Raw genomic sequence first — 26,383 nt, 5'->3', positions numbered from 1 at the left:
CTTTGGGAGAAAGTCCCCGGACCGCCCTACCTTTCCGCGCCCCCATGTGCGGTTAAGAACGTCAGGACCTGCCGCGAGGCACCGCCATAAAAGCACCATCACTGCGGTTTTTGCCCTCCCAAACCTGCGCCTCCCGCTCTTTCCTCAGGCCCCCCCTGAGCTACAGCCCGCCGACCTTACCGTCGCTTGTATTCCTTGCCTCCGTGCGGGCGGCTGTGTGGTGTCTCACGTCGACGAGAGATTCGTCCTGGAGAGTGGATGAAGATACGAGTCCGCTCTCCGTTACGGGATGTTTTTTTTTCTAATCTTCTCTGAAGCCGAGACGCTTGACCTCACCCCACGGGGGTTTGCGAAGAGATGGCGAGGGTACGTTATGAACAATAACATGATTGGGCGTGTGCTGTCCTGCTTGGGGATTCACCCTGAGGAAGCTACGGAGTGATTTTTGGAGGTTGCGCAATTCGTCATATGTTGAAAGTTATGCGATTGCTCTGGCTGGTGTGGCTGTCTCCCTCTCGGTTGAGCGGGGAGATGGTCGCCCGAGGCCGAGTAACTCGATGGGGCTTATTCTCGAGGCGCGGAGCACATTGTCCACCCTTTTTTTTTTGGGTCTGTAGCTTATGGCAAAGCGGCGACTTCGCGAGAAGTTGCAGATGTCCTGTCGAAGGGACCGGACTCGTCTAATTCGGGGCGTGCGCATGGGCGTCGACAGATAAGCTTCACGTACAGGGAGTCTATGACCTCGTCAGGCCCTTAACTTGAGGTCGCCTCGATGCTGCAAACGCAGTGCAGTGCATGACAGGCAGGACACGAAAAAATACCGTCGGCGGCGGCGGCGGTGGTGGTGAGTGGTTCTCAGATGATGAACTTCCAATCAACATAGAGTCAAGCACTTAGGCCGCCGTGACCTCGAAATGAGCACAGCCGGTCGGTGACGCGAACATGATTGCTTTAGCCCTGATGAGACCACGATGATGCACCGGGCTAGACAGTATGTATGTGTTATCTGAGCCTGGAAAAGAGCAGAACTGCGGTTGGTTGTTGCAGTAGTTTCTTCGCTGTGTGACATGTATATATGGGCGCGCAGAGTTTCTCGCCCGAATGCTACGCTGTTAATCCACCGGCATCGGTATAGGCATGGGCCCTGGCCCTTTCTGCTTCGTTTTCGCCTTTTGTCCGCCTGTATTTGACTGCAGCACATACTGCACAAGATAGACCACGACGTCGCCCACCAGCGCAATCACCGTCGCACAAGCCGTGCTCCACACGTTGATGCTCACCCCCCCGTACGGACACCTAGGAAAGCCCAACAACCACTCCACGTACCACGGGAACCAGCCGCGCGGGTACGTGAACACTGGTGTCTTCGCGTGCCAGAATTGCAGCCCGAAGCGTAAGCCGCTTGTACAGGTCCATCGTATCGCCGTGGCTTTGGTGTCGAAGGAGGCGCGGGCGGAGGATACGGCGGCGGCTGTTGTGGTTTAAAAAACAACACATTAGCAAATCCTCCGGTGCGCAAAAACGTCGAACCCATGCCCGGAGAGCACGGTCCTCGTCGCCGATTGGTGATCGTACCTTTCTTATCATGCTCCTCCAAAGCCTTGTCGTGCTGTCTTCGCAACTTGGCCCATTTTGAGAATTCATCCTGCGCGCTCACGGCGTTCATCTCCCGCTTGAGCCGCACGACTTCCCTGCGCAGGCGGATTTGTTGCTGCATGTCCCTGGACGACTGGAGCGGGAGGCACGTGTAGATCTGCCATAACTACATAAATCCCTTATTGTGAGCGATATCCAATACAGAACGGGGATGACCAGGCAGGTAGAAAGATTGGAATGGACTGGACTGGACAAGGGGGGAAACAAGGTGCCACGCATACATACCAGGTCATTGATGGGTTTTGAACCGATGGTGAGCACGAGGTGGCAGACGAGTTGGATCACGAAGACGGTGATGAGGAGAGAAGGCATGATGGCGCGCATCGACGACCTCTGGGCCTCGCGGTCATGGGTATTTGGCGACCGTGTGAGGTCGAGGTGGAACAGAATTGCGCGAAGTCCACAGAGCGAGTAATTGAGCCCGGACGTAGCACAAACGTGGACCGAATGAATTTCGTGGGGTGAATGAAGCCAGAGTGCAGACAGACTGGGAAGTCGGCGAGTCAGGGATGACGTAGATTCGTGTCTGCTTGACTCGGCATCAAATCGGTCGACTGGTGAAGTACCTCGTCGACCTCCTGCTTTCATGCTTTTGTTCTTGATGTGACTGAGGATACACCTGTCTCGGCGAGCTCGTTGGGTTGTAAATCCAATTGACTGACTACTTCTCCAAGAGCATGTAGAGACATACTAACTCGCCTCGAGGTTTTGGTCCTCTTCAGCGCAAAGTCAAAGACAATGAAAATACGACAAGGCAACCAAGACTAGGGGAAACGATTGATTGTATTCCTCGTCGGCTGTTCGATGACCGTTCCATGACAAGTACTGCGGAAACATCCCGAAGGGAGAAGGGGATCTTCATCTGTGATGAATACCTCTATAACTCCGATTCTCTAATACTGGTCACTTCGATGTGGGTGAGAAGCCAGCTGCCTTCTCTACAGCACGATGAGCAGCCTCTCTCCCAGCTCCCTTCCGAGCGGCCGCCTCGCTATTATATCTGAAACTACGGAGGCTGGAAGGTGTCCGGAGCCATGTTCGCCATGTTGTCCAGATATCCGCTGTCATGGGCCAGTTTTTGGTCTGTGGTGAGGGATCGGGGTCCTTCCGAGGTCGAGTTGGGATCCGGGCTTGAATCGAGTATCTTCGGTGGAAAAAAGCCAGCAGGTGATCTCTTTCCAATGTTGGATTGGAGTCACTCGGTATGTAGGAATAGCATGGATGCAAGGTCCGTGGTTCAGTACGAATTAATACAGATCCAGGCAAACAATAGATCCTGAGTACATGGCAGCGTCTCAATGGCAGCGATAAACATTACCTCGTTGATCGAGTGTTGACGACCAAGAATTGAAGGTTGCGACAAGCGGGCATGCGATCAACGCACTTGCCTCGGTGGCGCTTCTCGAGGAGCATAACCCCTTGGGTACCACGGTGGGAAAGACAGTCTCTGAGACAGTAAATCCTTTGCTTGGGTCTTTTCTTCGTTCTCGAACACTTGAACATTGGCGTCAACTGTAGCACTCGCATATAGCACGGACAAAGAGAGATTGTAATTCGATCAGGGAATCTCGGCGCAAAAGGTCGTCACCTCTTCGACACCCGCCAGTACTGCTAGAAGATCTCTCGACTGACTGAAGAGCTACCGGAGACAATGGTTTATTTTATGCTTTATCGAGTATCATTCCAACTCGGGAGTCAGCTCAGAACAAAGGGGTCATCACACACACATGCGCATGCGTCGCATCATCCTGGCCCAAAATCCCCGGTCGTCAGGATAGGAAGATGGCATACACCATCCTCCGTCTACTTGTGCAATGTCCATCTAGGACTTGACAGTATCCCAACCTACCCAAGTCCGCGGCATGACCCTCCAAACCATCACTTCGCCACTCTTCAAGTCGCCCACCTTGAAGCTCTCCTCTCGCACCTTCGGCTTTTTGCCCTTTTCCAAATCCCTTCCTTGTTCCCACGCCCTGATTTTCTTTTTCGTCCCGTCCCAGTCGATCACCACGGCGACGTGTTCTGGTTTGCCCACATCGAGACTGTATTTTTGGTGCAAGCTACCCTTGTGGCCCGAGAATTTGGCGTTGCGGAAGGTGACAATGTCACCCGGGCGGATCTCGTCAAATTGCTGCGTGGAGGCATTGCCTAGATTCGCGTATACGAGGGCACCGTACGCGCGTGTGCCGATGGGAAGAAGTGCTGTCGTGTGAGGCTTCATAAGTTCGAGCACGAACCCCCGTGCAGAGCCATCGGCCACAGTGGTCCCGGCAAGGCCACTGGCGACTCTTGCCATCTGCTTCCCATACTGTTCTGAGGCGGTCTCGAGCTGGTCTCGCCGAGGGGCTGGCGGCGGTCGCTCATGATTCTGCTCGAGCGTGACGTGCATGGGGTCGGCGGATTCATAGCTGGCGTTGATGGTCGTTTGAGAGTAGTCCATGTAAAGCACGTAGACGTCCTTGGAGATAGTTGTTCTGCCTCCACGCTTAGTGGAGGAATTCGCTTCCATTTCATATAGAATATCTGGCCTGCCTTGTAATGAAGGTGGCAGCAGGTTGTCCTGTGTCCACCAGAGCGATTTTTTCCCCAGGTCAATGTCCGAAGCAATGAAGCCCTGCTCACTGCCCCGAGAATGATCCATTGAGCGACGAGAAAGTGTGCCGGATCTTTTCAGGTCAGCAGGCGCTTCCGGGGAACCACCGGTGGGAGGCGGAGGAGCCAAGCTGGAGGGTGGGATATATTCAGGTCGCTCCGGTGGCGGCGGCGGAGGGGCCGGCCTCTCCGCAGGCGGTGGTGGTGGAGCATGGGCTGCCTCATCTCCGCCATACATATCTCCCTCTTCAAGTTCCTCCTTGGGGGACTGCAACGTTGTGGAATAGGCTGCTCTGGCAACGGGTATGGGTGGGGCGTGCATGGGCGCAGAGTAGTTATAGTTATGTGGATCATACTCCTCATTTTCAGGAGTCTTGGGTGCAGGTACTGGTGGCGGAGCCGCACGTGGAGCGTCGACAGACTTCCTTGACTTTGGTGTTTGCACAGACGGTGGCGGAGGTGGTACGTCTTGAGGTATACTGACCGGCGGCAAAGGAGGTGCATTTCGAGCAGGCGGGCTCTTTGGTGATTTAACATCATCAGTAAGCATTCCTTCGTCCAGACTCGAGTCCCGATTGTGAGCTCTCAACGCATCCTTGTGCTTCGCGTCAGAGGCGATATCAGTATCATAATCCCCTTCGTACTCGGTGACTTCCTCTTCATCCTCCAAATTAGTCTTTGGAGAATGGACACTGCGGAAGGCTCCTGAATCCGTTGTTGAACGGCGACTTGGAGGTGCGCCTGGTGGAGGAGGCGGAGGAGCTCTTGTAACAGGCGAGGCTGGACTAATCGGAACTGGAGGAGGCAATCTGGACGCCCGTTTCTCGCTGGGAGGATAGATAGCCTCTTCAGCTGTGTCCAGCTTTGGAGGCTCGGGTTGTCTGGTTGGTGGGAGCGGTGGAACAGCTGGAGGGCTAGCTAGACTGTCGGCAGCTTGACGGTCGTTGTCCTCGGTATCCCCTGGTTCCTCGCTTTCTTCGTAGCCAGACGTGTCCGGAGCGGCTTCAGGTAATGAGGACGGTAGTGGAGGGATTGGTCGCGCTATGAGAGTCAGCAATGCCCCCGAGGCTTGAGAACTTTACATACAGGTGGGCGATTGAGGGACGGGCGGAGCTGCCCTTGGCCCAGTAGGCGGAGGCGGGGGTGCGGGCCTTGTGTCACGCGGTGGTGGTGGTGGTGGTGGAGCAGCTCGATCTTTGAGACGTTAGTAGACATATACACGGTGCCCAGTTCACTGGACATACCTTGAGGCACGGGAGGGGCGGTTCGATCTGTGGAACGGCGTTGCAAAGGTTGCGGGGAAACATAATCATCAGATTCGCTGGGGACGGCTGGTGCTTGAGGTGTGGGCTGTGCGGTGTCATTGTCGTCGTCGTCTTTCGGAGAAGCTGATACCTCTTCTGGGCGTCTGGGTAGCGACTGTGCCATGCCCGGTAGCGCCATGATTGGAATTGGAGCAGCTCGTTCTTGAGGTTGCTCTTGAGCATGGCTTTCCGTTGCCTGCCGGGAGCCTTCTGAAGACTTTGGTTTTCTGCCTGCACCAGGTAGGCCTACTCCCCCTGGAGGACCGAACATACCCATCATGCCCATCCCTCCGCTCATCTTGGCCATTCTCTCTCTCAGTTCCCTTCTGCGGCGAATCTCCGGGTCTTCTTCCTCTGATTCCTCCTCCTCATCTTCGTCATCTTCAGCCTTTTGTTCTTGTGGCGTTGGCTTTTGCGGCGCAGCTGCTGGAACTGGTAGATCTGTGCCTTTCGACTTTGGTCGCTCTTCTTCCGTAGAGGTCTCCTGCATATCGTCTTCGTCCGCGGCACCCGAATCGTCGGCATCATTGGTATCGCTGACGAGCTCTCGAGATGGTTGAGGCTGTGGCGTCCCCAGACCTGTCGTTCGACGTGAAGGTGGAGCAGGCTCGGGCTCGTGCTCGCCTTCAGCAAGTTCAGCCGATGGCCGGCTCACTGTCTCGTTCGAGTCCAGTCTTATAAGACCCGGTGCAGTTTGCGGGACCTGTTCACCAGACTCGGCGGTCTCAACTCTCTTCTTGGGTGGTTTCTTTGGCTTCTCCTTCTTTTCAGCATTTCGAGCCGCCTGTTCCAATTGCTGTTTCTGCAGGAGGGCTATCCTTTCTTTGAGACTTTGTGGTTTCGGTTGGTCTTCGGCGTCGGGCTCAGACGGCGCTGCCGCCTCAACAGGCTCCCTGGATTCGGGCTCATTTACGCTAGGATCTTCCTCGCGTTTATAGGGCTTTGAAATGGGGGGTTCTCGTGGTGGAGGAACATAGGCGTTCCTGCTGGGCGGAGGCGCAACAAACGGTTTCTTGATGAAGCCAGTGCTCGGGCCCCCTCCTCCGGGCTTGAATGGTGCCACTGGCGCTGCAGCCGGTCTGTTGAACGCAGCAATCCTGTCCTTAAAAGAACTCGAAGTTGGTTTCTCCGCGACTGGAGGGGGAGCCTTCGTCGAAGGAGCGGAAGACGGTCCAGAGGCAGGCGCAGCGGCAGCAGCTGGCTGGGGCTTTGGAGCTGGCGGAGGGGCCTCGGGTTCTGATCTAGCTTGCTCCGGTGGCTCCCTTGTAGGTTCCTTCTCTTCCGCGTGCACAGCTTCTGGAGTGTCGTCCGTCGGAGGTGCTGGTTGAGAAGGTGCGGGCTCAGGGACGTTCACCGATGGTTCTGGAGCAGGAGCACGCTTCGGGGCACGCACGGGTCGTGAAGGGATTGCCGGTTCATACTTTTCGACAAAATTCCTAGGGAATATGCCCTCGAGCTTCTCTCCACTGGGGCTCACAAATTCCCCGGTGAACCAGTCTGCGTCCTCGTCCTCTGTGACTGTGATTATCTGCCCATTGTCGAAACTGAGGTCGTCGGGCTCCTGCGACTTGTATTCATAGATGGCCTTGACTTTGAAAGGCACCGTAGGCATGTTGGCTCGTATCTAGAGGCTTTCGCGGCGCGATGGAGCCGAGTTTGTGCAAAGAGTCGAAGCTGCAATGATCTTACTTCCCGCAGACGGTGACGCAGCGCCTGCGCCACCCTTGCCCAACGCTCCGGTGCCAAGGTCAGAAATGATTGACCGTGAGACTCTTGATCACCTGAACATCGGCCTGAAGGTATTGCAGAGGAAGAAAATGACTAGCTGGCGGGTGCGGTCCACGGAGGAGTAAGAGTGTGCTGTGTAGCAACGTGGGGCATTTGGCCCTTTGCTGCAACTACCCGGTAACCTGTCCACTTAGCCTGGTTACTTACTTAATCAGACCAGGCTGCGTTCGGTGACAAGTTCGAGATATTCGCCGTGAAACCGTGTACACTTGCATCATCCTCTGTGCGACCGGTCAAAGATACCCGCGGGCGACTATCGCGATTCTCACAATTTTCCAAGGCAAAATTCTAATTTCCGCAGAGACTGTTCGTGGCTACAAGCGGGTGAAGGCGCCCTGGGAGTATGGCGCAACATGGCCACAGAGAAATCTAAGTCAACTGACCAGGCTCGCGTTCGTGCCACTGCCTTGCGCCAAGCCAAGGACATCGAAGACAGAAAGAAACTGCAGACTCGCATAGCCGACCTCGTCGTGGAGGCTTTTGATCTTCCTTCCAGATCCGATGCTGACCCGGCCAACCCAGACCCCGCAGACGCTTCGTTGTTCAGACACTGTCTGAGCCTGTTCCAAGCCTCTGACCTTGATGATCTCATCTACGAACGAAACGTAGACAACCGATGTGGCTACGCTCTTTGTTCGAGACCTAACCAGAAACTGGCGCATGGCGGCGAGAAGGTCTGGAACCGGAAAGGTGGCAAGGACTTCAAACTCATCAACAGAACCGAGCTGGAAAAGTGGTGCTCAAAGTCTTGCCAAGAGAGGACTGCTTTTGTGCGAGCCCAACTGGGAACGGAGCCGGCGTGGCTTCGGATTATTAGGGCTGTTGACATCAAGCTGCTCGATGAACTTGACGCTGACAGTCTGACCAAGTCTTTCAAGGTAGATCCTGGATCTGAATGCCGGCCCATGTCGTTAGGAAAGTAGCTGACCACGTCTAGACGCTAGCGATAGCGAGAGCCGACGATGACGAGATGGCTAGGAAGATGCAAGCCCTCGCACTGGAGCGCGGCGAGCTTGATGTCAAATCCGACGACAGCTCTGTTAATGTGACGGAGAGATCAACTGACATGATCCCCGAAGCTCCAACCTTGCAAGGAAGCCATCGAGAAGGTGTTGTTGAAGGCCATGCACCACGAAAGGTGCATTTTTCGGGGAAGTGACACAGTCGCCCGCACTGACCCAAGCAATATCGACGTGCTGGTTTTGCTGAAGATTCAGGAGCCATACCGACTGCTACTGGGCAATGTTGCAGGGAGGATGAAAGATTCAACCGCACGGTGCAGCCTTGATTTGAGCATTCTGCTCTTCTGCCAGTCCAGTATGGGCTGATAGCAGTCACCACTCTCGGTTCATAAGCAGATAAGAGCAGTTGCATAAGTGCAGAGGATCAGTACAAATCGATAGCCGCGCGTTCCGATCGAGCGACATTCATGGAGAGGCTTGAGGACAGGAAGAAGTATGGCTGCTGGCATGAACGATATCGTGCGCCATTTTGACCTCGCTGCATCGAGTATTCCTCTTCATGTCTGCTTATTATCGTCCAAAAGCGAAATATGCTCTTTCAAGAGGTTCCCTCTGGTATTCCCATGCCAACCAATCGCTTCTTGTGGTAGGTAACAGTCCCATACTGTTCACTTTGTAGATGCCCAAGGCAAGTAGCAGACACTGCATCACAATGTACAACGCCTTGACGCCGAGCATCTGCGTGCGATTGCCAGGGCTCTCGAATCTTGCGAATTGTGTGTTTGTCTGGGATATCGCCTGGATAGGGTTCTTGAATCTGTCCCGGGGTTAGGACCGCGGTCGTGGGCGTAGACACGTCGAGCTTACAGCATGAAGACCATCATGATTGAGAATATCTGAAGGGAGTTCCCGGACATGTAGCCCATAATAGCTTGCATGGGGAGTTGTTTGGCGGGGCCGAGTGCGACTTCCCAGGCTTTCTTCAGCTTCAATGTCTCTGTCTCTTCCGGCGTTGGGGGTTTGCGTCCAGTCCCTTGTGATTTCTGTCAGACGGTTAGCAGACTGCGATGGATGTTGCTTCGAAACAGCGTGCCTGTTTTCCTGTGAGTGCCTTTGAGCTTGAGTAACCCGGGGGATCTGGGATGCTGGCAGCATTCCTCGGCTTTGCGGGGACTCCGTTATTCAGATCGAGGACCCATTTTGGCGGTGGAGGGACCATGTTGCCTGATTTGTACAGCTTGATGTTTCCAATACTCGGCATCAAGAGAGAGACCGCTACCAGGACAGAACACGCAGGACAGTGCCAGTCGTTGCACAATCGGCCGGAAAATTGTAAGTTCCGAAGCCCTTGGCGTGAGCGTGAGCGGCCTCGTCGTGGGTGCGAGGCTATTCAAGCCTCCTTCCCTTACATCCGCTTTCAGGAGTCTGATATTGCACAAGTTCACCTGAGGGCGGCATTGTTTCCTCTTTATTATAGCAACTATTTGCCCCTCTTGAAGCAACCGTCCCATTGCCATGCGGTGACGCGAGACACGATCCGCTGGTCCCAACAGCACGATACGCATATTCAGGACTGAAACCGGGGCCCCGAACTCAACCAGGTGTAAGACGGAACAGCAAGAATGTCGTCCGGCCACGGAGATGCGAAGCTCTTTGCCAGGGTAAGTCGTCTCTCTGTTCCCTTTCTACCTCGATGGTATTCTCAGCAGTTCTTGCCGTTTGCATCGCACGTTCTAGGCTGTCGTCCCCCTTCCAGACTGCCACCATTCCTGATGTAGTGCATGGTTGTTCCCGCGTTGGAATCCCGCGGATGATATCAAATACCCCAATGAAGTTTCACACATCCCACTTCTATCAGACATCATCACGAATGTGGAATACACGAAAGGCAGAACACCATCCGGTCGTATTCTGCAATGGCCTTGGCCGACTAACACGGACTTGTGGCTTACCCGGATACATAGGGCAAAGTTGCTGAGCTACGAGCAGAGCTCGCAAATGCGGGCAAGAAGGACAAAAACCACGCAAGCAAGAAGAATGCTCTGAAGAAAATCGTCGCAAACATGACCATGAGCAACAATGACATGGTCGCACTTTTTCCGGATATCGTGGCTTGCATGGAAATACCCGTGCTTGAGATCAAGAAGATGTAGGGTCAAGTCTTGTCATGTCGGTTGCAGCTAACGAGTATATCAGGTGCTTCTTGTATCTCCAACATTACGCAAGAACCAAGCCGGATGTTGCTTTACGGGCATTGCCAGTTCTGCAAGAGGTACGTCCATCTTGTTGCGTTGCTGGCTATTCTGATTTGTGATCACCAGGACTTGCAAGATCCGAATCCTCTAATACGAGCGCTCGCCTTACGCACGATCTCCTACGTCCATGTTCGAGAATTCGTCGAAGGGACTGTTGCGCCACTGAAAAAACTCATGGGAGATCAAGACCCTTATGTGCGAAAGACCGCTGCTGTAACGGTGGCAAAGATCTACGACCACGACAAGCGCCTCGTTGAAGGCTCAGACCTCATCGACAGGCTCAACAGGATGTTGAAGGACGAAAATCCCACCGTTGTGGCAAGCGCTCTTTCCGCTCTACAAGACATCTGGGAGCGAAGTGAGAACATCAAGTTGACTATCGATTATGCCAGCGCATCGAAAATTGTCTCAATCCTGCCCGACTGCAACGAGTGGTCACAGACGTATATTCTCGAATCACTAATATCTTACGTCCCGCACGATTCAGGAGAAGCTCTCTTGCTGGCAGAAAGAATCGCATCCCGGCTCTCGCATTCGAACTCAGCCGTGGCGCTCACCTGCATTAGAGTCATTATGTACCTGATGAACTACATTGCCGATCAGAAAAAGGTTGATGAACTCGCGCGCAAGCTATCTCCTCCTCTAATCACACTTCTCTCGAAACCACCTGAGATACAGTACCTTGCCCTCCGAAATGCCATACTCATCCTCCAACAACGGCCAGAGGTTCTGCAAAACGACATCCGGGTCTTCTTCTGCAAATACAACGATCCTATATATGTTAAGGTCACAAAGCTCGAGTTGATATTCATGCTCGCAAATAAGAACAATATCGGAGTCGTCCTCAATGAGCTGCGAGAATATGCGACAGAAATCGATGTCCAATTCGTACGCAAGGCTGTTCGAGCAATCGGAAAGCTGGCCATTAAGATCGAGCCAGCAGCCCGACAATGCATCGAAAGCTTGCTTGAGCTTGTCAACGCTAAGATACCTTATATTGTCCAGGAGGCAACCGTGGTCATTAAGAACATTTTCCGCAAATATCCCAACCAGTACGAATCGGTCATCTCGACCGTCATCGGCCAAATCGATGAGCTCGATGAGCCCGAAGCCAAAGCGGCCATTATCTGGATCATAGGGGAGTATGCAGATCGCATTGATAACGCCGACGCCCTGCTCCAAGACTACTTGTCCACCTTTCATGAAGAGCCGGTCGAGGTTCAACTTGCTCTCTTGACGGCAACTGTCAAGCTGTTCCTGCACCGACCAACCAAGGGATCCTCGATTGTTCCGCAGGTGCTAAAATGGTGTACGGAAGAGTCGGACGATCCCGACCTACGTGATCGAGGGTTCATGTACTGGCGCCTGCTCTCCACGGATCCGGCAACTGCCAAGAAAGTGGTCATGGGTACCAAGCCACCCATCACGGCCGAGAGCGAAAAGTTGGATCCGAATACCCTAGAAGAGCTGTGCCTAGGCATCGGTACCCTTGCAACCATTTACCTAAAACCGGTACAACAAGTCTTCCGCTCCGCCCGACCACGTCGCCTCGCGGAGTCACCTGCTCTCCAACGCAAAAAGGAAGACTTAAATCGCGCAATGACAGGCATGGACCTCGCCAACCCGCTATCTTTAAATACAGCGGCCATGTCACCCGGGGGTACCACTGTGCAAAACCACCAGGCGGCAGTCGCAGCTGCGGACGAATACTTCAAGAATCTCAGCTTGAGTGACAATAGCGCCGGGGACATCCTGATGAGCCCGACAAATGGCGGCGGGTTGGGGAATCCATACATCGTCAGCCAGAACGCGCCACAACACAGTTTCCACCCACAGACAAGTGTTGCAAATGACAAGGATCTTCTGTATTAGGAATGCGACGAAGACGTGATAGCATAGCGATGGGTGTTCGGCCGAGAGTGGAAAGGTAGCGTCGGTAGATGAACTCCTAGTAGTCTTGTTTCACCTGATTGTTGATATTCGCTTACATTGGGTTGGGGCAACTCTTCTATTTTCTCCAGGTGACAACTTTGTCCAGCAGGATGAGCAGGATGAGCAGGATGTCTGCATATCTCTACGGAGAGAGATCACACCAAAGGATTATCGGCTGCCGCTTCATACGATGTGGCCGCTTCATTTTCAAGTTCGGAACAACTCACGACAGCCTACATTTGCACAGACCTCATGACGGCCGCCACGACGAGGCTGAACCTCGTGCCTCACCAAAGCCGCGTTCCAACGCCATTGACTTTGGCATACCACGCTGGATCACATCCTTCCTCCACTGCAAGACCGCCCACGTAGAGTTCCTTGAAATTGTGAACGTGGAGTTCCCGTACTCCAAAGCGAACAGCGCCAGCTTCGAGCCTGGCTTCGGCCCTGACAGACCTGTCTTGAAAACGACCACTCTGTCCGAGACGTAATGTCCAGCGACAGGAGTCGTCGACACTGGCGTACAGAGAAGATTGCGATGATGATGTTACAGAGAGACGCTGAAGCCACAGCTGTAGCGCACTGAGAAGCCACCTAGTCTGTGATTTCTGGAAATTGCATAGATTCACCTGATCGGAGTACAAGGCTGCTGAAGAGCTGGAGGTACTTACACACCTCGAAGGTGTACGTACTGTTAATCAGGTCCCCGTGATTGTCGGGAACCTCGGTCAAACTTTATTCCCTCCGAGCTCGGTGCCATTGATATCATAATCTATCTGGCTGTCGCTGACTTAATGTTCCGATCAAACCACCCATGAATTAGTCCCGCGCATTTCAACAGTTATCCCTTTATCGCGTCCTAGGAAGCGCTCTCGACCCGTCCACCTGAAAGTCCCCCGCCCCGCGCCATCTGCGCAAAGCGACCATCTCTTAGCAACCTAGTAATCGGCCTTTTTCACATTTCCAATCCTCGCAATGGCATCGTCCGCCGAAGAAGAAGCCACCATCTCCATCCCCAGCCTCGCCTTCGTGGCCGTGCTGGGCTACTTTATATACCGATATTTCTTCTCCTCCTCGTCCACAAGTTCCGACTCGTCGGCGACGTCCTCTTCTACGTCGAGAGGCACGACGCCCGGGATCCGCTTCACCCCGGCGCAAGTCGATCAGATATCGCAGATGTTTCCGCAGCTGAGCAGACGGGACATCATGTGGGATTTGCACCGGAACCGGGGGAGCGTGCAGGCTACGACGGAAAGGGTGTTGATGGGTCGGGGACTGGATCCCGTAAGTTTCAACTATCGAGTGAGGGATCGATTGTCCAAGGACGAGATGCTGATAGCACTACAGGCACCGCCGTCGTTCCAACCGCCTCCCTCGTTCATGACCACGCCGTCTGACTCAACGGCAACGACTGTTCAAACAACAGCGTCAAAATCTCTTCCTCCCGATTTGATCACGCGATATAATTTACAGACGAAGATCAACTCAAAGGGCAAAGAGAAGGAGGAGGAGTCTCCCCCACCGGGCTGGGCAAGCAATAAAGATGCCCGGCAAAAGATGTTGCAGAGGCGGCGCGACGAGATGATTCTCGCGGCGAGGAGGAAGTTGCAGGAGAAGGAGGCGGATGCGGATGCCGATGCGGATGCCGAAGTCGTGCGGCCATCGTGATATCCCTCTTCTTTAAGCGCTGGCGTCGAGCACGGCCCGAATTGCTTGCGAGGGCTCTGGTCTTGCTGGTTTCATGTCTGAATTGCATTGGGACGGAATATCATGCATTATGTGTTTCTCATACTCGGTCAGGTCATGTCGTCGTCCTCGTCGTCGTCGTTAAATCTCTGGTTGTCCCGCTCTGCTTCCTCGCGCTCCCGGCGCTCCTGTTCTCTACTCGCATCAAGTTTACGCAACCCATCCACCACTCCAGCCATGAATCCTCTGGACTCGGAGACTTCCATGGCGCCTACTCCGTCCAGGCGGGTGCCTTCCCCGTCTCCTGACAGACGCTCTGCCTGCTTCCGCATCTTCGCGAGCCGCACTTCGCGTATGTCCCTCAGCAATTGCCGTACTTTATCTGACTCGGGGATATCATCGCTCGCAGCTTCCAAGAGTATCTCCGACACCTCAAACCAATGATATGGGAGTGCAGTCGGGACAGCATTCACCGTACATGACTCTACAAATGGCGGGCTCGTGTAGAATGCCCTTCCTGAGTAGTCTGTCTGTCGCTGGGCTGATATCGATGGCGGAGGAGAAAATGACTCTGTGAAATCCTTGTGTGTCTCGGTCTCGAGGATGTCTTGAAGGCTCTCCACCAAGAGCCAGGGCGGGGTCATAACGTTTGCGCGACGTTGCCGTTTAAGAAGGACGGCGAGCCAAAGAGGGAGTGTAGTTCGCTGGGGCGGGATAAGAGGTCGAGTGGGGCCCTACCAACCAGCGAGGTGTATGTCAGTCTCTCATGCGTCAAGGCGGTTGACTTGTAGAGCAATGTGTTTTCGCACCTCATCTGTTGTAGAGGCCATGGGAAGGACTTACGCCCAGTAAGTCGAGGCGTTCGAGGCGCTGTCGTGGTATGATGGTCACTTGTTCCATTTCGCAGAGGAAAGCTACTTCAGAGGGCCGTAGACCCATGGGGTGAGGAAATGCAGCCATAATGACCGGTAAAGAAGTGAGTAAAGTTCAGTGCAAGGGAACAGAGGGGGAGCCATCTAGTGTAGGGCAAAGTACAGCCTCGTCGCGACGCGCCAAGTCGCGGTTCCCTCTGGTTCAGCCTTGCCGGGCCGGCCAAGTTTGCTCTCAAGGAATGTGCGGACCCACTGGGCAAGAGCGACTCGAAATCACGACATCGTGGACTCCTCTGCCCTCAGACCATTTCGCTGCTGTCTCTCTTTCAGTGCTAGCCCACCCTTCTCTTTTACCGGGCTGTCTAGGAGACTGCGTTATCTCTCGGTCTCCGCCATGTCATATTTTGCTAGCCCAGAATTCCTTCGCGTCCTGCTTCTGGGCTTCATCACTTCGGCCCACATGACATGGCGACGGCTCGTCAATCAGATCGTTCCTGAGCCTTACCTCGACGAATTCTTCCACGTGCCGCAGGCCCAGGCGTATTGGCTCGGGAAATGGTCACAGTGGGATCCCAAGATCACAACCCCGCCCGGGCTCTACGTCTTCTCATACGCCGTCAACTCAATACGAGATTTCTTCTCGAAAGAAGGACTTAAACCCTCGATCAACGAATGGAGATTCACTAATGTCTTGCTCTTGTACCTATTGCTGGTGGCATTGTATGTCCTGGCAGCTGTTGGGAGGAAAAGTACCCAGCATGAACGCGTTCTTCAGCGGGAGTTCACCATCGTCTGCTTTCCCATGATTTTCTTCTTTTCCGGTATCTACTATACCGATCTCTTCAGCATTTTCACGGTCGTTGTTGCTCAGATATTCTGGTCTGCGGGGACGAACGCGGAGGGCCCGAAGAAATTTCTGTACCAATTCCTGCATCTTGTGGCTGGCTTGCTGTCTCTCACCGCGAGGCAGACGAATATCTTCTGGGTGGCTGTGTATCTGGGAGGGCTTCAGGTCGTTGAGAGCATCAAGTTGAGGGTCGGTGCACACGAGGTTCACGATCCTCCCGTATCAGAATCCTATTTCGAAGGTTAGCATGGCCCAAACCTCCTGTCTCCAGTCCAACCGTCTTCCATCTTCTCTTAGTCCCTATCTGACGACGGAATTAGACTTCCCTATCACCAGCATTTCGCTGTCTCAGGCTGCCGTGCCCATGCTCCCACAACTCCTCCTCGACCTGTGGCCGCAACTATCCCTCCTCATGTCATTTGCCGGATTTGTGGTCTGGAATGCAGGCGTCGTTCTTGGTGATAAGGATAACCACGTTGCCACCATCCACCTCCCGCAAATGCTCTACGTATGGCCAGCCATTGTCTTTTTCTCGTGGCCCGTCCTGCTACCTTTATTCTCCGATCTGTCGGCCTTCCGAAAACGCTTGCCGAGATGGACTACAACAATCACATTCACTGCAATCATGCTTGCCGTTGTCAACCTCAACACCATCATCCACCCGTTCACCCTAGCTGACAACCGGCACTATACATTCTACATCTTTGCCATCTTGAGGAAACACTGGCTTATCAAGTATGCCGCCGTGCCGATACACGTTGCGTGCGCCTTCCTGGTCCTTGCAGCCCTAGGCGGGTCCCCAGATGTCACACTGGGCGCACAAAAGGGCATTCGCATCCTACATGGCGACGACACTGTATGCGTGAGTTTCACGATCGTTTGGCTCATCTCGACTTCTTTGTCCCTCGTTGCCGCCCCCTTGGTTGAACCTCGATATTTCCTCATCCCATGGCTCACCTGGAGACTTGCTGTGCCTGATTACATACCTCCGTCAGAGGAGAAACGGAGGAGAGCAACATTGGAGAAGAAGGCAGCGGCTAGCGACCGCTCGCCCACACCTGGTCCCTCGACGTTACAATCAGCTTTGAGGACTGCAGCTGCGTACTCTGGGTGGGTAGAGCTGTGTTGGTACCTCTTGGTCAATCTGGCGACATGCTACGTGTTCCTATACAGAGGGTTCGAATGGGCTCAAGAACCAGGCAACGTCCAAAGATTCATGTGGTGATTTCGGAGCTGCAAGCTGCACCAAGGGGGGCATTAAGTTACGGTTTTAGGAGAGCCCCCGACAAGCAGGGAATATTGCACATATAATGTCCTTCAAATCAATATTTCCGCAAATCAATATTGTCCGACTAATAGCAGTAGCGGTGATGTGGTTTGGGAGTCTATACCAGGGAGTACACAGTAGTGGTGCTAGTGCAGTCATCACATTTGCTCCTAGAGTGGAGTGGCCATGACAGGGAGTGCAAGGGATAGGCCGCGCGTTTATACAGCGTGTAGAGCTCGCTCACTTGTTCGCGCCCTATCCAACACAGCAGCCTCGAATACAATAGCAGAAATGCTTAGTATTGTGTTCGCGCAGATGGTGGCCGTTGCTTGACATTCGTTGGGTTGACATATCTCTTGATAAATCTTACATGGACAGATAGTGCTCACAGAGAGAGAGAGAGAGAGAGAGAGACAGAGAAGAGAGGAGCCGCCTCATCTCAGGCACCTTTTCTGTTCCTGCAACCTGCCAGGAGAACTTGCTCTCGCTCTCGCTCCCGCACTCGCACTCGCGTTCGCAATTTTTCGATCCTCTTGCACGGGATTGTAGTGACTCCTTCTCGCTCGGCTAGGCCACCCGTCCCTCTACACTGCAACAACGCTGCCCAGCCTCATGACAGCCTTGACCTCGTCGTCGATCGTCGGGCCGTGGTATTCCTCCCGTCCCCGGACCCAGTACCATACTATACTGAAGATGACGACTCCACTCGTCACGACGACGGAGTAATTCATCGTGGTCGCGTCCACGGGCGTGACGGGCGGCCATACGGACCAGAAAATCACAAAGATCATGTACACGCAGGCGTAGGCGTTGTTCAGCGTGCCGAGGAGGCCCGGCAGGTGGAAGGGTCCCCACTGCAGCGGAGCTTGGGCGATCAGGCTGGGCCGACGGTTCTGGATCTCAAAGGTGGGTAGGTTCCCTGGGCTGCTGGTCGGTAGTGGAGGAGGAGGAGGGTCGGATTCAGGATGCAGCGGGTTTTTCTTCTCTCCGTAAAGTTCGGTGCCGGCGCCCACGCCTGGCGGGGTGGCGATTTTCTCAACGACCGGGTCGGAGTTACTGTTGCTGCTTTCCATGCCGGCGTCGTCGTCGATGGGCAACCCGGGCGTCTCCTTCCGATGGGGCTCGATGTGTCCTTTGACTCGGTGCCACAGCAGAAATGCCGCGGGCAGGAAATACGAGCAGTAAAATCCCGTGATCGTCAGGGAAATCACATCGTTGAATGCCGTGGTGCTGCCAATATAGATCAATGTGAGCAAGGCGGCCAGTGTGGTGACTACGGCGACGCCCACAACGGGAACCCTTCGGACACGCGACACGTAGGCAATCGTGCTGCTGAAGGGCGTGCCCTTGTCGCGCGCGAAGGACCAGGTCATTCGGGACGCGGTGGTTATTATCCCGGTGGCGCAGGCCCAGGTCAGGATCAGGACGACGGCGACCATGACTGTTGCGCCGGAGATGGAATTCACGCTGTCTGTTCGGATCCCTCAGATTAGTGGTTTCAATTGTCACAGCGCAGAGATTGAGGGGGCCTTTCGCCTCGGCAGAAGCACGTACTGTAGAAAATCTGAATGAACGGATATCCCGTGGCGGTCTCGAGCACGGAATCAACATCTCCAAGACAGAACAAGACGGTCAACATCATGACAAACCCAACGAGGCCATTGATGCACATGCTTGCAATTATGGCGCGGGGGATATTGAGTGCAGAATTCTCGACTTCTTCAGCCATGTGCACGGAGGCATCGGCGCCGACAAATGTTGCCACATTACCGAGAAATCCCACGCAGTAGGAGAGTCCTTGCGTGGGCCAGCCGCCTTCGTTCAGCGACGTGGTGAAGACGAAGTGGGCGGAGTTATGTGGTGCCGTTGCCCACAGTGTTGCCAGGATGGCAATGAATCCGGCAATGTGGAAGACAATGATGAAGATCTCAACCTTCGGCAGTGCTCCTGGGATAACCACATTGATAAAGATGGCAACCGCGATAACCAGCCACGCCAAGAGCGTGCCGTGCCAGCGTTTGGCCTCGTAGCTGTTCTCGTTGTCCAGAATGATGGCGCCCTGAATCATTGTACCCGCGAAGATGGTCTCCGTTGCGACGGTGGCGATCCAGGCAAGAGAGGTCAGCCAGCCGATGATATAGCTACTAAACACCTTCCAGCGTGGTGGAGCGAGCATGTACACCCAGTAGTACTGGCCCCCAGCAATCGGTGCCATGGACGCGAGCTCCGAGATGACCGTGTACACTGACAGAGTACTGGACCAGGCAATGATGAAGCCGTAGACGAGACCTGCCGGTCCGCCATTGTCGAAGCCTTGACTGAACAGAGCAAGTACTGTTTCCCAGGTGATGAGTTCGCAAACGGCAAAACCGAAGAGAGACCAGAACCCAAATCGTCTTTTGAGCACTTGCTTCTTGCCGAGTAATGCTAAGGCACGGCTGTCATTGTCTTCCTTGACGTGAGGCATCGTAGCTTGGTGGGCAAGGACCAAATAGAAGCCACACCGTTGAGTCGTGTGTTCTGCTCGTATTGCGGCGGAGAAGGGCGCGAGCTTTGCAAAACTGGAGAAGGCTGAAGCTGGGTATATAGCTCGTCAAAGCTTCCTTCTAGCCTCAAATGCTTCCTCCTAGTTCCGGCCCCCGGAACTTCTGTCTACTTCGAGCGATGGGACATATGATTCTCGAGGCTGACGGTGCGAGAGATAGTTGAAGATAGAGGCTGTCAAGGAGAGTGGCTGGAGAAAGCCCGAGGTCACGCGGGGGTGGAACTGCAGAAATCAATCGTTGCTAGAACCTTTCCTCATATGGGAAACTTTGGCCTCTGCGATGGATCAGACAATGGGGTAGCCGTTATCCATAACGAGGTTATCCGCCAATGGTACAGCAGCGGAGTCGCGGCCACAATCTGCGTTCTCGTCGTGACTTGCTCTTTCGGAAGCTTTGAAGAGAGGGGAAGAAGCACGAGTCGAGTACCGGGGCATGGTGGAACTTCTCACCACCCAATCCAAGGACCCCAAGAAGCTTTTGCCGAGGCCACTGACGGAGCGCCTCCCGAAAGTCTCACGCGTGTGACTGGCTTGCGTGAAGCCGTGAAAAGCTTGCCTCGGTGCTTGCTTGTAGCTTGTCGTTCATAGTAGAAACTTTCTTCCTCCTTGTGCGCGACAAAAGACAACGGAAGTCTGCGAGAGACAGCCATCCGAGTCTGTGATGATAGGTGTCGATGCTGGTATTGCTCGGCCAGTGACGAGAGCAAGATTTTTCGAAATCCCTCCTGACGTTAATTAGTGCTAACAACGAAAGGCGCGGATGCCAGGGTGACGTGGGTCTGGCAAGGAGTTGACCGACGCTGCCTGTGGATATCTCAGGAAAGGTCCCAGGACCAGACGATTGACACAGGTATTCGGACTGGCCAAAGAAATCGTCGCATATTTGGTACGAGGTATGAGTAGTGTTGAGCATGGTTCTCGGAGCGTCCAAGCAGCTTGATGCAGACATTGCCGCGTCTAGGGAGAAGATTGTTGGCCTGTACTCGCGGGCTCGCGGGCTTCCATGAAGCTCACCGGGTGTAGTGGCTCACACTTGATTGGGAACTCGCCCATGACTGAGTTTATAGCCGTGCTGGCCGCTCGAGTGTGAATTAGCCCGGAGGCAGGATCTGTATATGGATTCCGGTATTCGATACCGCTTCGACAAGAGGCAAGGGCTGATATTGTCGGCAAAAATAAAGAAATGGTTGGTGAAAGACGAGATGCTCACCTGGAATGACAATGAGAATACTGGCTCAACGTAGGCCACAGACACTTACAGGCATGGTTGTTGGACTCGAATGTCCACAATATCTATCCAGAAAGGTGCATCGTCGGTGTTGGACAATGTGAAGCGTGCAGATGGACCGTGAGGCAGTTCAAGAGACATGGGAACCGAAGCTTGTTATGAGGATTGAATCGTGAGGTCTCTGGTGGTGTTAATGCGGATCCTCGGATACGCCTCGAGTTCTGTAGGTCTTCGTTGTAGGGCATACAATTACGATGATAGAAGCCAATATCAATGTTCTTCGCTCCTTGTGCGAGCACAGAGTACACTGAGACAAAAATGCTATACCAATAACCAGGGGGTCCCGAAGCGGCTGTGACGGTGGGCGGCTAAGCCTAGAAGACACGATAGTTAGGACTGCCTGTGTAGTTAGCTGAGGGTGCCTGTGCAGGTAGCCAATCCCTAGGTACTGGGGTAGTTAAAGGGGGGCGCCCTTCCACGTGCGAAGGTGCTTTACCCGGGCGCCATGCGCTTCTACCCACCCAGGCCGAAGATGGACTTCCCGTTATGGCATGTGGCGTCAGATCTAGCCCTGTCTATCCCGAAATTGGCTCGGCTCGTAGGTCTCGACTTGGGTCACACTGAGAACATGCGTCAAGCCATCTGCACCTTTCAGCTCGGTGAATCCGTGGAGACGGCGCCACGATGAACACAAGAGCAGATAAAGACAGCGGCCTGGTGCCGCCGAGGACTCCTCCGCTACAGTGTCGAGAGCTCGTCCTGTTGCCCCTAGAACATGTCCGTAAACGCTGTCGAGATTCCGGCACCACAACCGTCGATTGATGTTCGCGAAGAGAAGTTGATCAATGAAAGCCTGCAACAGCAAGAAGAATGGCCAAGACTCAACAGATTTCTACGCGTCGCCGACGAGTACTGGCTTCTTGAATGGTTGGGCGTCTTCCTTGCGTTTGGTTCCATTGCCGGCATCGCGGCGTTGCTAGGTCTGTCTTCCCTTTTCACTCTGTGTACTCCTTACACTTCAACGTGCTCGGTGGATCAATGCTTATCGTCGTCTCGTCTTCAGGATGGCGCAACGGCCGACCGAGTCCCAACTGGCACTGGACAATTGGGAGAGGTCACCACACCAAGGAGGTTTCTATCACGATCAACACAATTATATCTCTTTTCTCTACGGCCTTCAAGTCGGGCTTGCTTATTCCCGTCAGTGCCTCGCTTGGACAGCTCAAATGGATCTGGTTCCAAGGCGGCCGCCCCTTGTCTCACTTCGCTGCCTTTGACTCGGCTGCTCGTGGGCCCCTTGGCTCGGTTGTACTTCTATGGACTCTGCGAGGGAGACGCCTTGCATGCTTGGGAGCTCTCATTATTATTGCATCTCTGGCTGTTGACTTTGCATTGCAAGCCTTGGTCATCTACCCACTCCGACCTGTCGATATCGGCATTAGGGCGACAGTACCACGGGCTAATAATTACGGTCCTCTTCTGCAACCGGGCGATGGACTCGAGCCCTCGATGTACGGAGCGATCTTCGCCGGCGTGTACAACTGGAAAGCCAACTATCAAGTGCAGCCCTCCTGCGCCACAGGCAATTGCACCTTCCCAGATACCTATACAAGTCTCGCCGTCTGCAGCAGTTGCTACGATGTCACCAACGAGCTCCGGAAATCGTGCGCCACGGGGAACTTTACTCACACTGTGTGTTTTGAAGAAGACGAACAGTGCGACGACGTACCCACCTTGGTCGAGCACACCTATTGCAACTATACTCTTCCTAACGGACTCGAGATGAGTGGTCTCCCATCGGGCAACTGGTCTTATGCTGAGATAAGCGGAAATCTCGACAAGTCTGTGAAGTTTGATCTCCAAGGCATTTTATCGGTCTTCTCGACAATACATGCAACACGCGAGAGTCGCTCTTCGGACGCAGTGATCTCTCCTGGTAGTGTTCAGGCCACGGAATGTGGCCTTTACTACTGTGTTCAGAAACACACCGTCAAGATTGTCAACGGCTCGATAACAGAGAAGCTCGTTGATACGTACCTCGCCAATCCCACTGACTACGACGAAAATCCCGGAGAAACAGTCGTCTTCCGTCCTCCGCAATCTTGGACCAATGTTAGCGACGGTGCGTCGTTTGATCCATACGAAAACACGCCCAACGCCAATATCTATATGGGTGGCGGTTTGACTGACATTCGCGAAACCTTCCGTGATATTTGGAATGGATCGAGACGAGTTATCAACGGTAACCTGGTTCCATCTACCACTGCCCTGGCAGATATGACGTGGACCTTCGAACTGGACGACTTCAGTAACTGGACACATGGGATTGCATCGTCCATGAACCTCAACATCCGCACCAATGAAGCAGTCTGGTACACAAATCCCTTCCCCACGGCGAATGGTACCACCTACCAGGATCAGCCATTTGTGTCAATTCGTTGGCCATGGATCGCGTTGCCTGCAGTGCTTGCGGTTCTTGCACTCATCCTGCTTCTCTCGACGATACATCTGTCTGCGAAAAAGGGGGCTCTTCCCTGGAAGGGCAACAGTCTAGCCCATTTCTTCCATCCGTTGACGAGTGGTGGTCGACACGCCATCGCCGAGGCACAAACTCCTAGGCAGATGCAAAGCATGGCCGAACGTTTTCCCGTTCGCGTCCAGAAGACAGAAAGCGGGTTTAGACTCGTGGAGCATGGCATTCCGATAGAGATGTTGCATCCACCGAATCCCTATACACCGCAAACGCCCAGCTCCAGAGAATCCCAGCAGATGTTTGGTACGGTTTCTGACATGAGGAATAGGAAAGGGGTAAGTAGTCCCTAGATGATAGTAAACGGCCTTGCAACGTGTTGATGAGGCACCTGCGACATTCCAAGCTCTAGGCCTGTGCTCAGGCGACATTCAGGTCTTGCGTATGGAGTCGCCTATCGTGCTTTCGTAGAGAGCCCAAAATACATGGCCAGTACTTTTGTTCTCTTTCTTGTCTCTCTCTCTCTCTCTCATTGTGTTATTCCCGCATTTAGGCCTTTACGCGCAATCAAGAAGCGGATGGTTAGCGGACCCTGCTATGGCTGCTCCCAGTCTGGCCAATGCTGGCTCCTTTGTCCCTTTGCTATTGAGGCTCTCTTCCGGACAGCCTTGCAAATCACCATGCTGGAGACCTCCTGCTTGATGCTTCGCCCATTGTCTGCTCGGCCAAACATGTTGCTTATAGCCTGTGCTGCGTCTGGAGGGCTTGAGTCGAGAACTACCCTTCGCGTCAGCCACGCCACCAACAACCCCCAAAAGGATTTTCAGACTTCGATATGAGACCATTACCAGTCATCAGCATTTTAGGGCTTTTCGCCTCCCTTGTCGCCGCCAAAGCGTCAAGTTTCCCATTGCCAATATGCGCGAATGATAAATTCCTCTGTGATACCATGAACGGGGCGTGGTGCATAGACAAAAATGCTGGGGACTGGTGCTGTGATGATGGAACTGGTACGTCTTCCTGTGTTTCTACCACGCAACATGTCCAGCTGACCATGAATGAACTGCAAATAGGAAGTTGTGGCAAGAACTTCCAATGTGGCACTGGCCCAGCTGCCAACCGCTGTTGTCCTCAAGGCATCACGATGGACCAATGCGCTCGCGCCATCGTGGTCAACAAGGCTTCGAGTGTCCCTGCAATTCGGAAGAGGGACGACGCTTCCCATTAACACTATACACACAACGACTAGCAGACATGTAGGCTGGACCCGACGCACTGTTGCTCGCTTGAGATAGACTGATAGCGGACGAAGGTTTGGCTGGGCATATTGTGTAACGAGGAGCGTGGGCCACAGCACCAGTTTCGGCAAGATCGCGCTCTCAACTCAGTCGTCTAGGACAGCTCACAGGTATCGCCATCGCAGAGTCCGGAGGGACGACAACCACGAAACCGTGAGTTGAGCAGGGTCTGCGCGCAGAGGTAGCCAAAACGAAAACAGGCAGACAAATAATAAAACCGAGGTCAAGCATCAATACTAGTTTGTTGAACTCCCGTTCGTCATAGTGAGGCTGTGGTGGCGTCTCTGATGTGGCGCAGATGGAGGGGTGTTTCACGCCAAACTTGTGACGTATGTGCATTTTCAAATGATCGCCGCTGCATTGCGTCGCGCATGATCCTCGATTGCCTTCGATTCTTAAAAGACATAGTACCTCCTACTTCTCGTTGCAAACGAGATTCTCAATTCTCATCACGAAACTAAGTACCGTCAATTCGGCCAGAAATCACTATTACCCATCAAGGATAACTCAACCATGTCTACCACAGTCCACGTCAAGGGTATCTCCCACGATACCAGCGAGAAGGAGGTCAAGGACTTCTTCAGCTTCTGGTGAGTTCCAAAAACAACATCCGCTGGGAGTTGCGATGCTAATCTCCCTCAGTGGCAAGATCACCAATATCTCTGTTACCCCGGAGTCCGATGCCCCTGATGCATCGAAATCTGCTTCTGTGACATTCGAGAAAGAGACGTAAGTGCCGGCAAACCCGTTCAGTCACGAGAGTTGGATTCTAACCACCTCGCAGAGCTGCTAAGACCGCACTCCTCCTCGACAGCACACAGCTCGGAAAGTCTCAAGTTCATGTCTCGACCGCAGGCAATATCGATGATGTCGCCTCCAAGGCGGGTGCGGCCGTGTCCTCCTCGACTGGCGACGACCATATCGCCCAAGAAGACAAGCCGCGGTCAAGAATTGTTGCTGAATACCTTGCCCACGGCTATGCTGTGTCGGACCAAGTGATTGAAAGAGCTCTTCAGCTAGACAAGAAGCACGGTTTCAGCCAGCGTTTCAACAATGCTCTCAGTACCTTCGACCAAAAGTACAAAGCAACCGATACAGCCAAGTCTGTCGATACCAAGTACGGTGTGAGCGACAAGGCAACAAGCGCTTGGGGCGGCCTCACTTCATACTTTGAAAAGGCCATGGGCACTCCCACCGGCCAAAAGGTCAGACAGTTCTACATCCAAGGGGACAAGCAAGTCAGAGACGTTCACAACGAGGCGAGAAGATTAGCAGACCTCAAGGCTGGCAAGCATTACGACCCCGAACCTATTCCAGGAACGGACAAGACAGTCTGCAAGTGTGGCGGCGAGGAGGGCACCTGCGGCTGCGCTCCAGGCCACTGCAATTGTGCTAGATGCGCCAAGAGCGACGTTGGTGATATCCAACCGGAGCCAGTCAAGGGTACGCAGTCCACAGTCTGCAAATGCGGTGGCTCGGAAGGTATCTGCCCTTGCCCACCTGGTCACTGTGCTTGTGCTAGTTGCGCAAAGAGCAGTCCCGAGAAGACTACTGAGGCTAAAGAGGCTGCCCAAGCAAGTGGTCAACAATTACCTGCTGGTTCTGTGTAAGGATGCCAGATTGTGAACGGTATCTTTATCAGCTGAAGCACGGGTTTGGAACGGGAGGGTTCAAACATGCT

At 53.8% G+C, this 26,383-nt stretch overlaps 11 protein-coding genes across 11 annotated transcripts; 6 read left to right on the top strand and 5 right to left on the bottom strand.

Moving 5' to 3' along the window:
* Nucleotides 1–1,112: 1,112 nt before the first annotated feature.
* Nucleotides 1,113–1,968, bottom strand: G647_09689 (uncharacterized protein; the record flags this gene model as incomplete). Its single annotated transcript, XM_008725682.1, has 3 exons — nt 1,113–1,471; nt 1,576–1,762; nt 1,882–1,968. 3 exons carry the CDS (start codon nt 1,966–1,968, stop codon nt 1,113–1,115), a joined length of 633 nt encoding a protein of 210 aa, XP_008723904.1.
* Nucleotides 1,969–3,478: 1,510 nt separating this feature from the next.
* G647_09688 (uncharacterized protein) lies at nt 3,479–7,164 on the bottom strand (the record flags this gene model as incomplete). Its single annotated transcript, XM_008725681.1, has 3 exons — nt 3,479–5,289; nt 5,335–5,442; nt 5,493–7,164. 3 exons carry the CDS (start codon nt 7,162–7,164, stop codon nt 3,479–3,481), a joined length of 3,591 nt encoding a protein of 1,196 aa, XP_008723903.1.
* Nucleotides 7,165–7,693: 529 nt separating this feature from the next.
* G647_09687 (uncharacterized protein) lies at nt 7,694–8,263 on the top strand (the record flags this gene model as incomplete). The annotated part of the gene is made up of 1 exon (XM_008725680.1): nt 7,694–8,263. The coding sequence occupies one exon, from the start codon at nt 7,694–7,696 to the stop codon at nt 8,261–8,263; it is 570 nt and encodes a 189-aa protein (XP_008723902.1).
* A 609-nt stretch (nt 8,264–8,872) lies between these two features.
* On the bottom strand, nt 8,873–9,521 carry G647_09686 (uncharacterized protein; the record flags this gene model as incomplete). Its single annotated transcript, XM_008725679.1, has 3 exons — nt 8,873–9,119; nt 9,170–9,335; nt 9,389–9,521. 3 exons carry the CDS (start codon nt 9,519–9,521, stop codon nt 8,873–8,875), a joined length of 546 nt encoding a protein of 181 aa, XP_008723901.1.
* A 403-nt stretch (nt 9,522–9,924) lies between these two features.
* On the top strand, nt 9,925–12,429 carry G647_09685 (uncharacterized protein; the record flags this gene model as incomplete). Its single annotated transcript, XM_008725678.1, has 4 exons — nt 9,925–9,963; nt 10,267–10,451; nt 10,499–10,574; nt 10,624–12,429. 4 exons carry the CDS (start codon nt 9,925–9,927, stop codon nt 12,427–12,429), a joined length of 2,106 nt encoding a protein of 701 aa, XP_008723900.1.
* A 1,035-nt stretch (nt 12,430–13,464) lies between these two features.
* Nucleotides 13,465–14,157, top strand: G647_09684 (uncharacterized protein; the record flags this gene model as incomplete). The annotated part of the gene is made up of 2 exons (XM_008725677.1): nt 13,465–13,773; nt 13,837–14,157. The coding sequence occupies 2 exons, from the start codon at nt 13,465–13,467 to the stop codon at nt 14,155–14,157; spliced, it is 630 nt and encodes a 209-aa protein (XP_008723899.1).
* Nucleotides 14,158–14,285: 128 nt separating this feature from the next.
* Nucleotides 14,286–15,135, bottom strand: G647_09683 (uncharacterized protein; the record flags this gene model as incomplete). The annotated part of the gene is made up of 2 exons (XM_008725676.1): nt 14,286–14,909; nt 15,019–15,135. 2 exons carry the CDS (start codon nt 15,133–15,135, stop codon nt 14,286–14,288), a joined length of 741 nt encoding a protein of 246 aa, XP_008723898.1.
* Nucleotides 15,136–15,441: 306 nt separating this feature from the next.
* G647_09682 (uncharacterized protein) lies at nt 15,442–17,119 on the top strand (the record flags this gene model as incomplete). The annotated part of the gene is made up of 2 exons (XM_008725675.1): nt 15,442–16,135; nt 16,215–17,119. The coding sequence occupies 2 exons, from the start codon at nt 15,442–15,444 to the stop codon at nt 17,117–17,119; spliced, it is 1,599 nt and encodes a 532-aa protein (XP_008723897.1).
* Nucleotides 17,120–17,745: 626 nt separating this feature from the next.
* G647_09681 (uncharacterized protein) lies at nt 17,746–19,628 on the bottom strand (the record flags this gene model as incomplete). Its single annotated transcript, XM_008725674.1, has 2 exons — nt 17,746–18,632; nt 18,716–19,628. The coding sequence occupies 2 exons, from the start codon at nt 19,626–19,628 to the stop codon at nt 17,746–17,748; spliced, it is 1,800 nt and encodes a 599-aa protein (XP_008723896.1).
* Nucleotides 19,629–21,709: 2,081 nt separating this feature from the next.
* Nucleotides 21,710–23,757, top strand: G647_09680 (uncharacterized protein; the record flags this gene model as incomplete). Its single annotated transcript, XM_008725673.1, has 2 exons — nt 21,710–21,914; nt 21,998–23,757. The coding sequence occupies 2 exons, from the start codon at nt 21,710–21,712 to the stop codon at nt 23,755–23,757; spliced, it is 1,965 nt and encodes a 654-aa protein (XP_008723895.1).
* A 1,458-nt stretch (nt 23,758–25,215) lies between these two features.
* G647_09679 (uncharacterized protein) lies at nt 25,216–26,312 on the top strand (the record flags this gene model as incomplete). The annotated part of the gene is made up of 3 exons (XM_008725672.1): nt 25,216–25,292; nt 25,345–25,431; nt 25,487–26,312. 3 exons carry the CDS (start codon nt 25,216–25,218, stop codon nt 26,310–26,312), a joined length of 990 nt encoding a protein of 329 aa, XP_008723894.1.
* Between the last annotated feature and the right edge of the window lie 71 nt (nt 26,313–26,383).

Source organism: Cladophialophora carrionii, assembly GCF_000365165.1.
Source record: "Cladophialophora carrionii CBS 160.54 unplaced genomic scaffold supercont1.10, whole genome shotgun sequence".
In the NCBI taxonomy this organism is placed as follows: Eukaryota; Fungi; Ascomycota; class Eurotiomycetes; order Chaetothyriales; family Herpotrichiellaceae; genus Cladophialophora; species Cladophialophora carrionii.
This window is presented reverse-complemented; position numbering and strand designations above follow the sequence as displayed.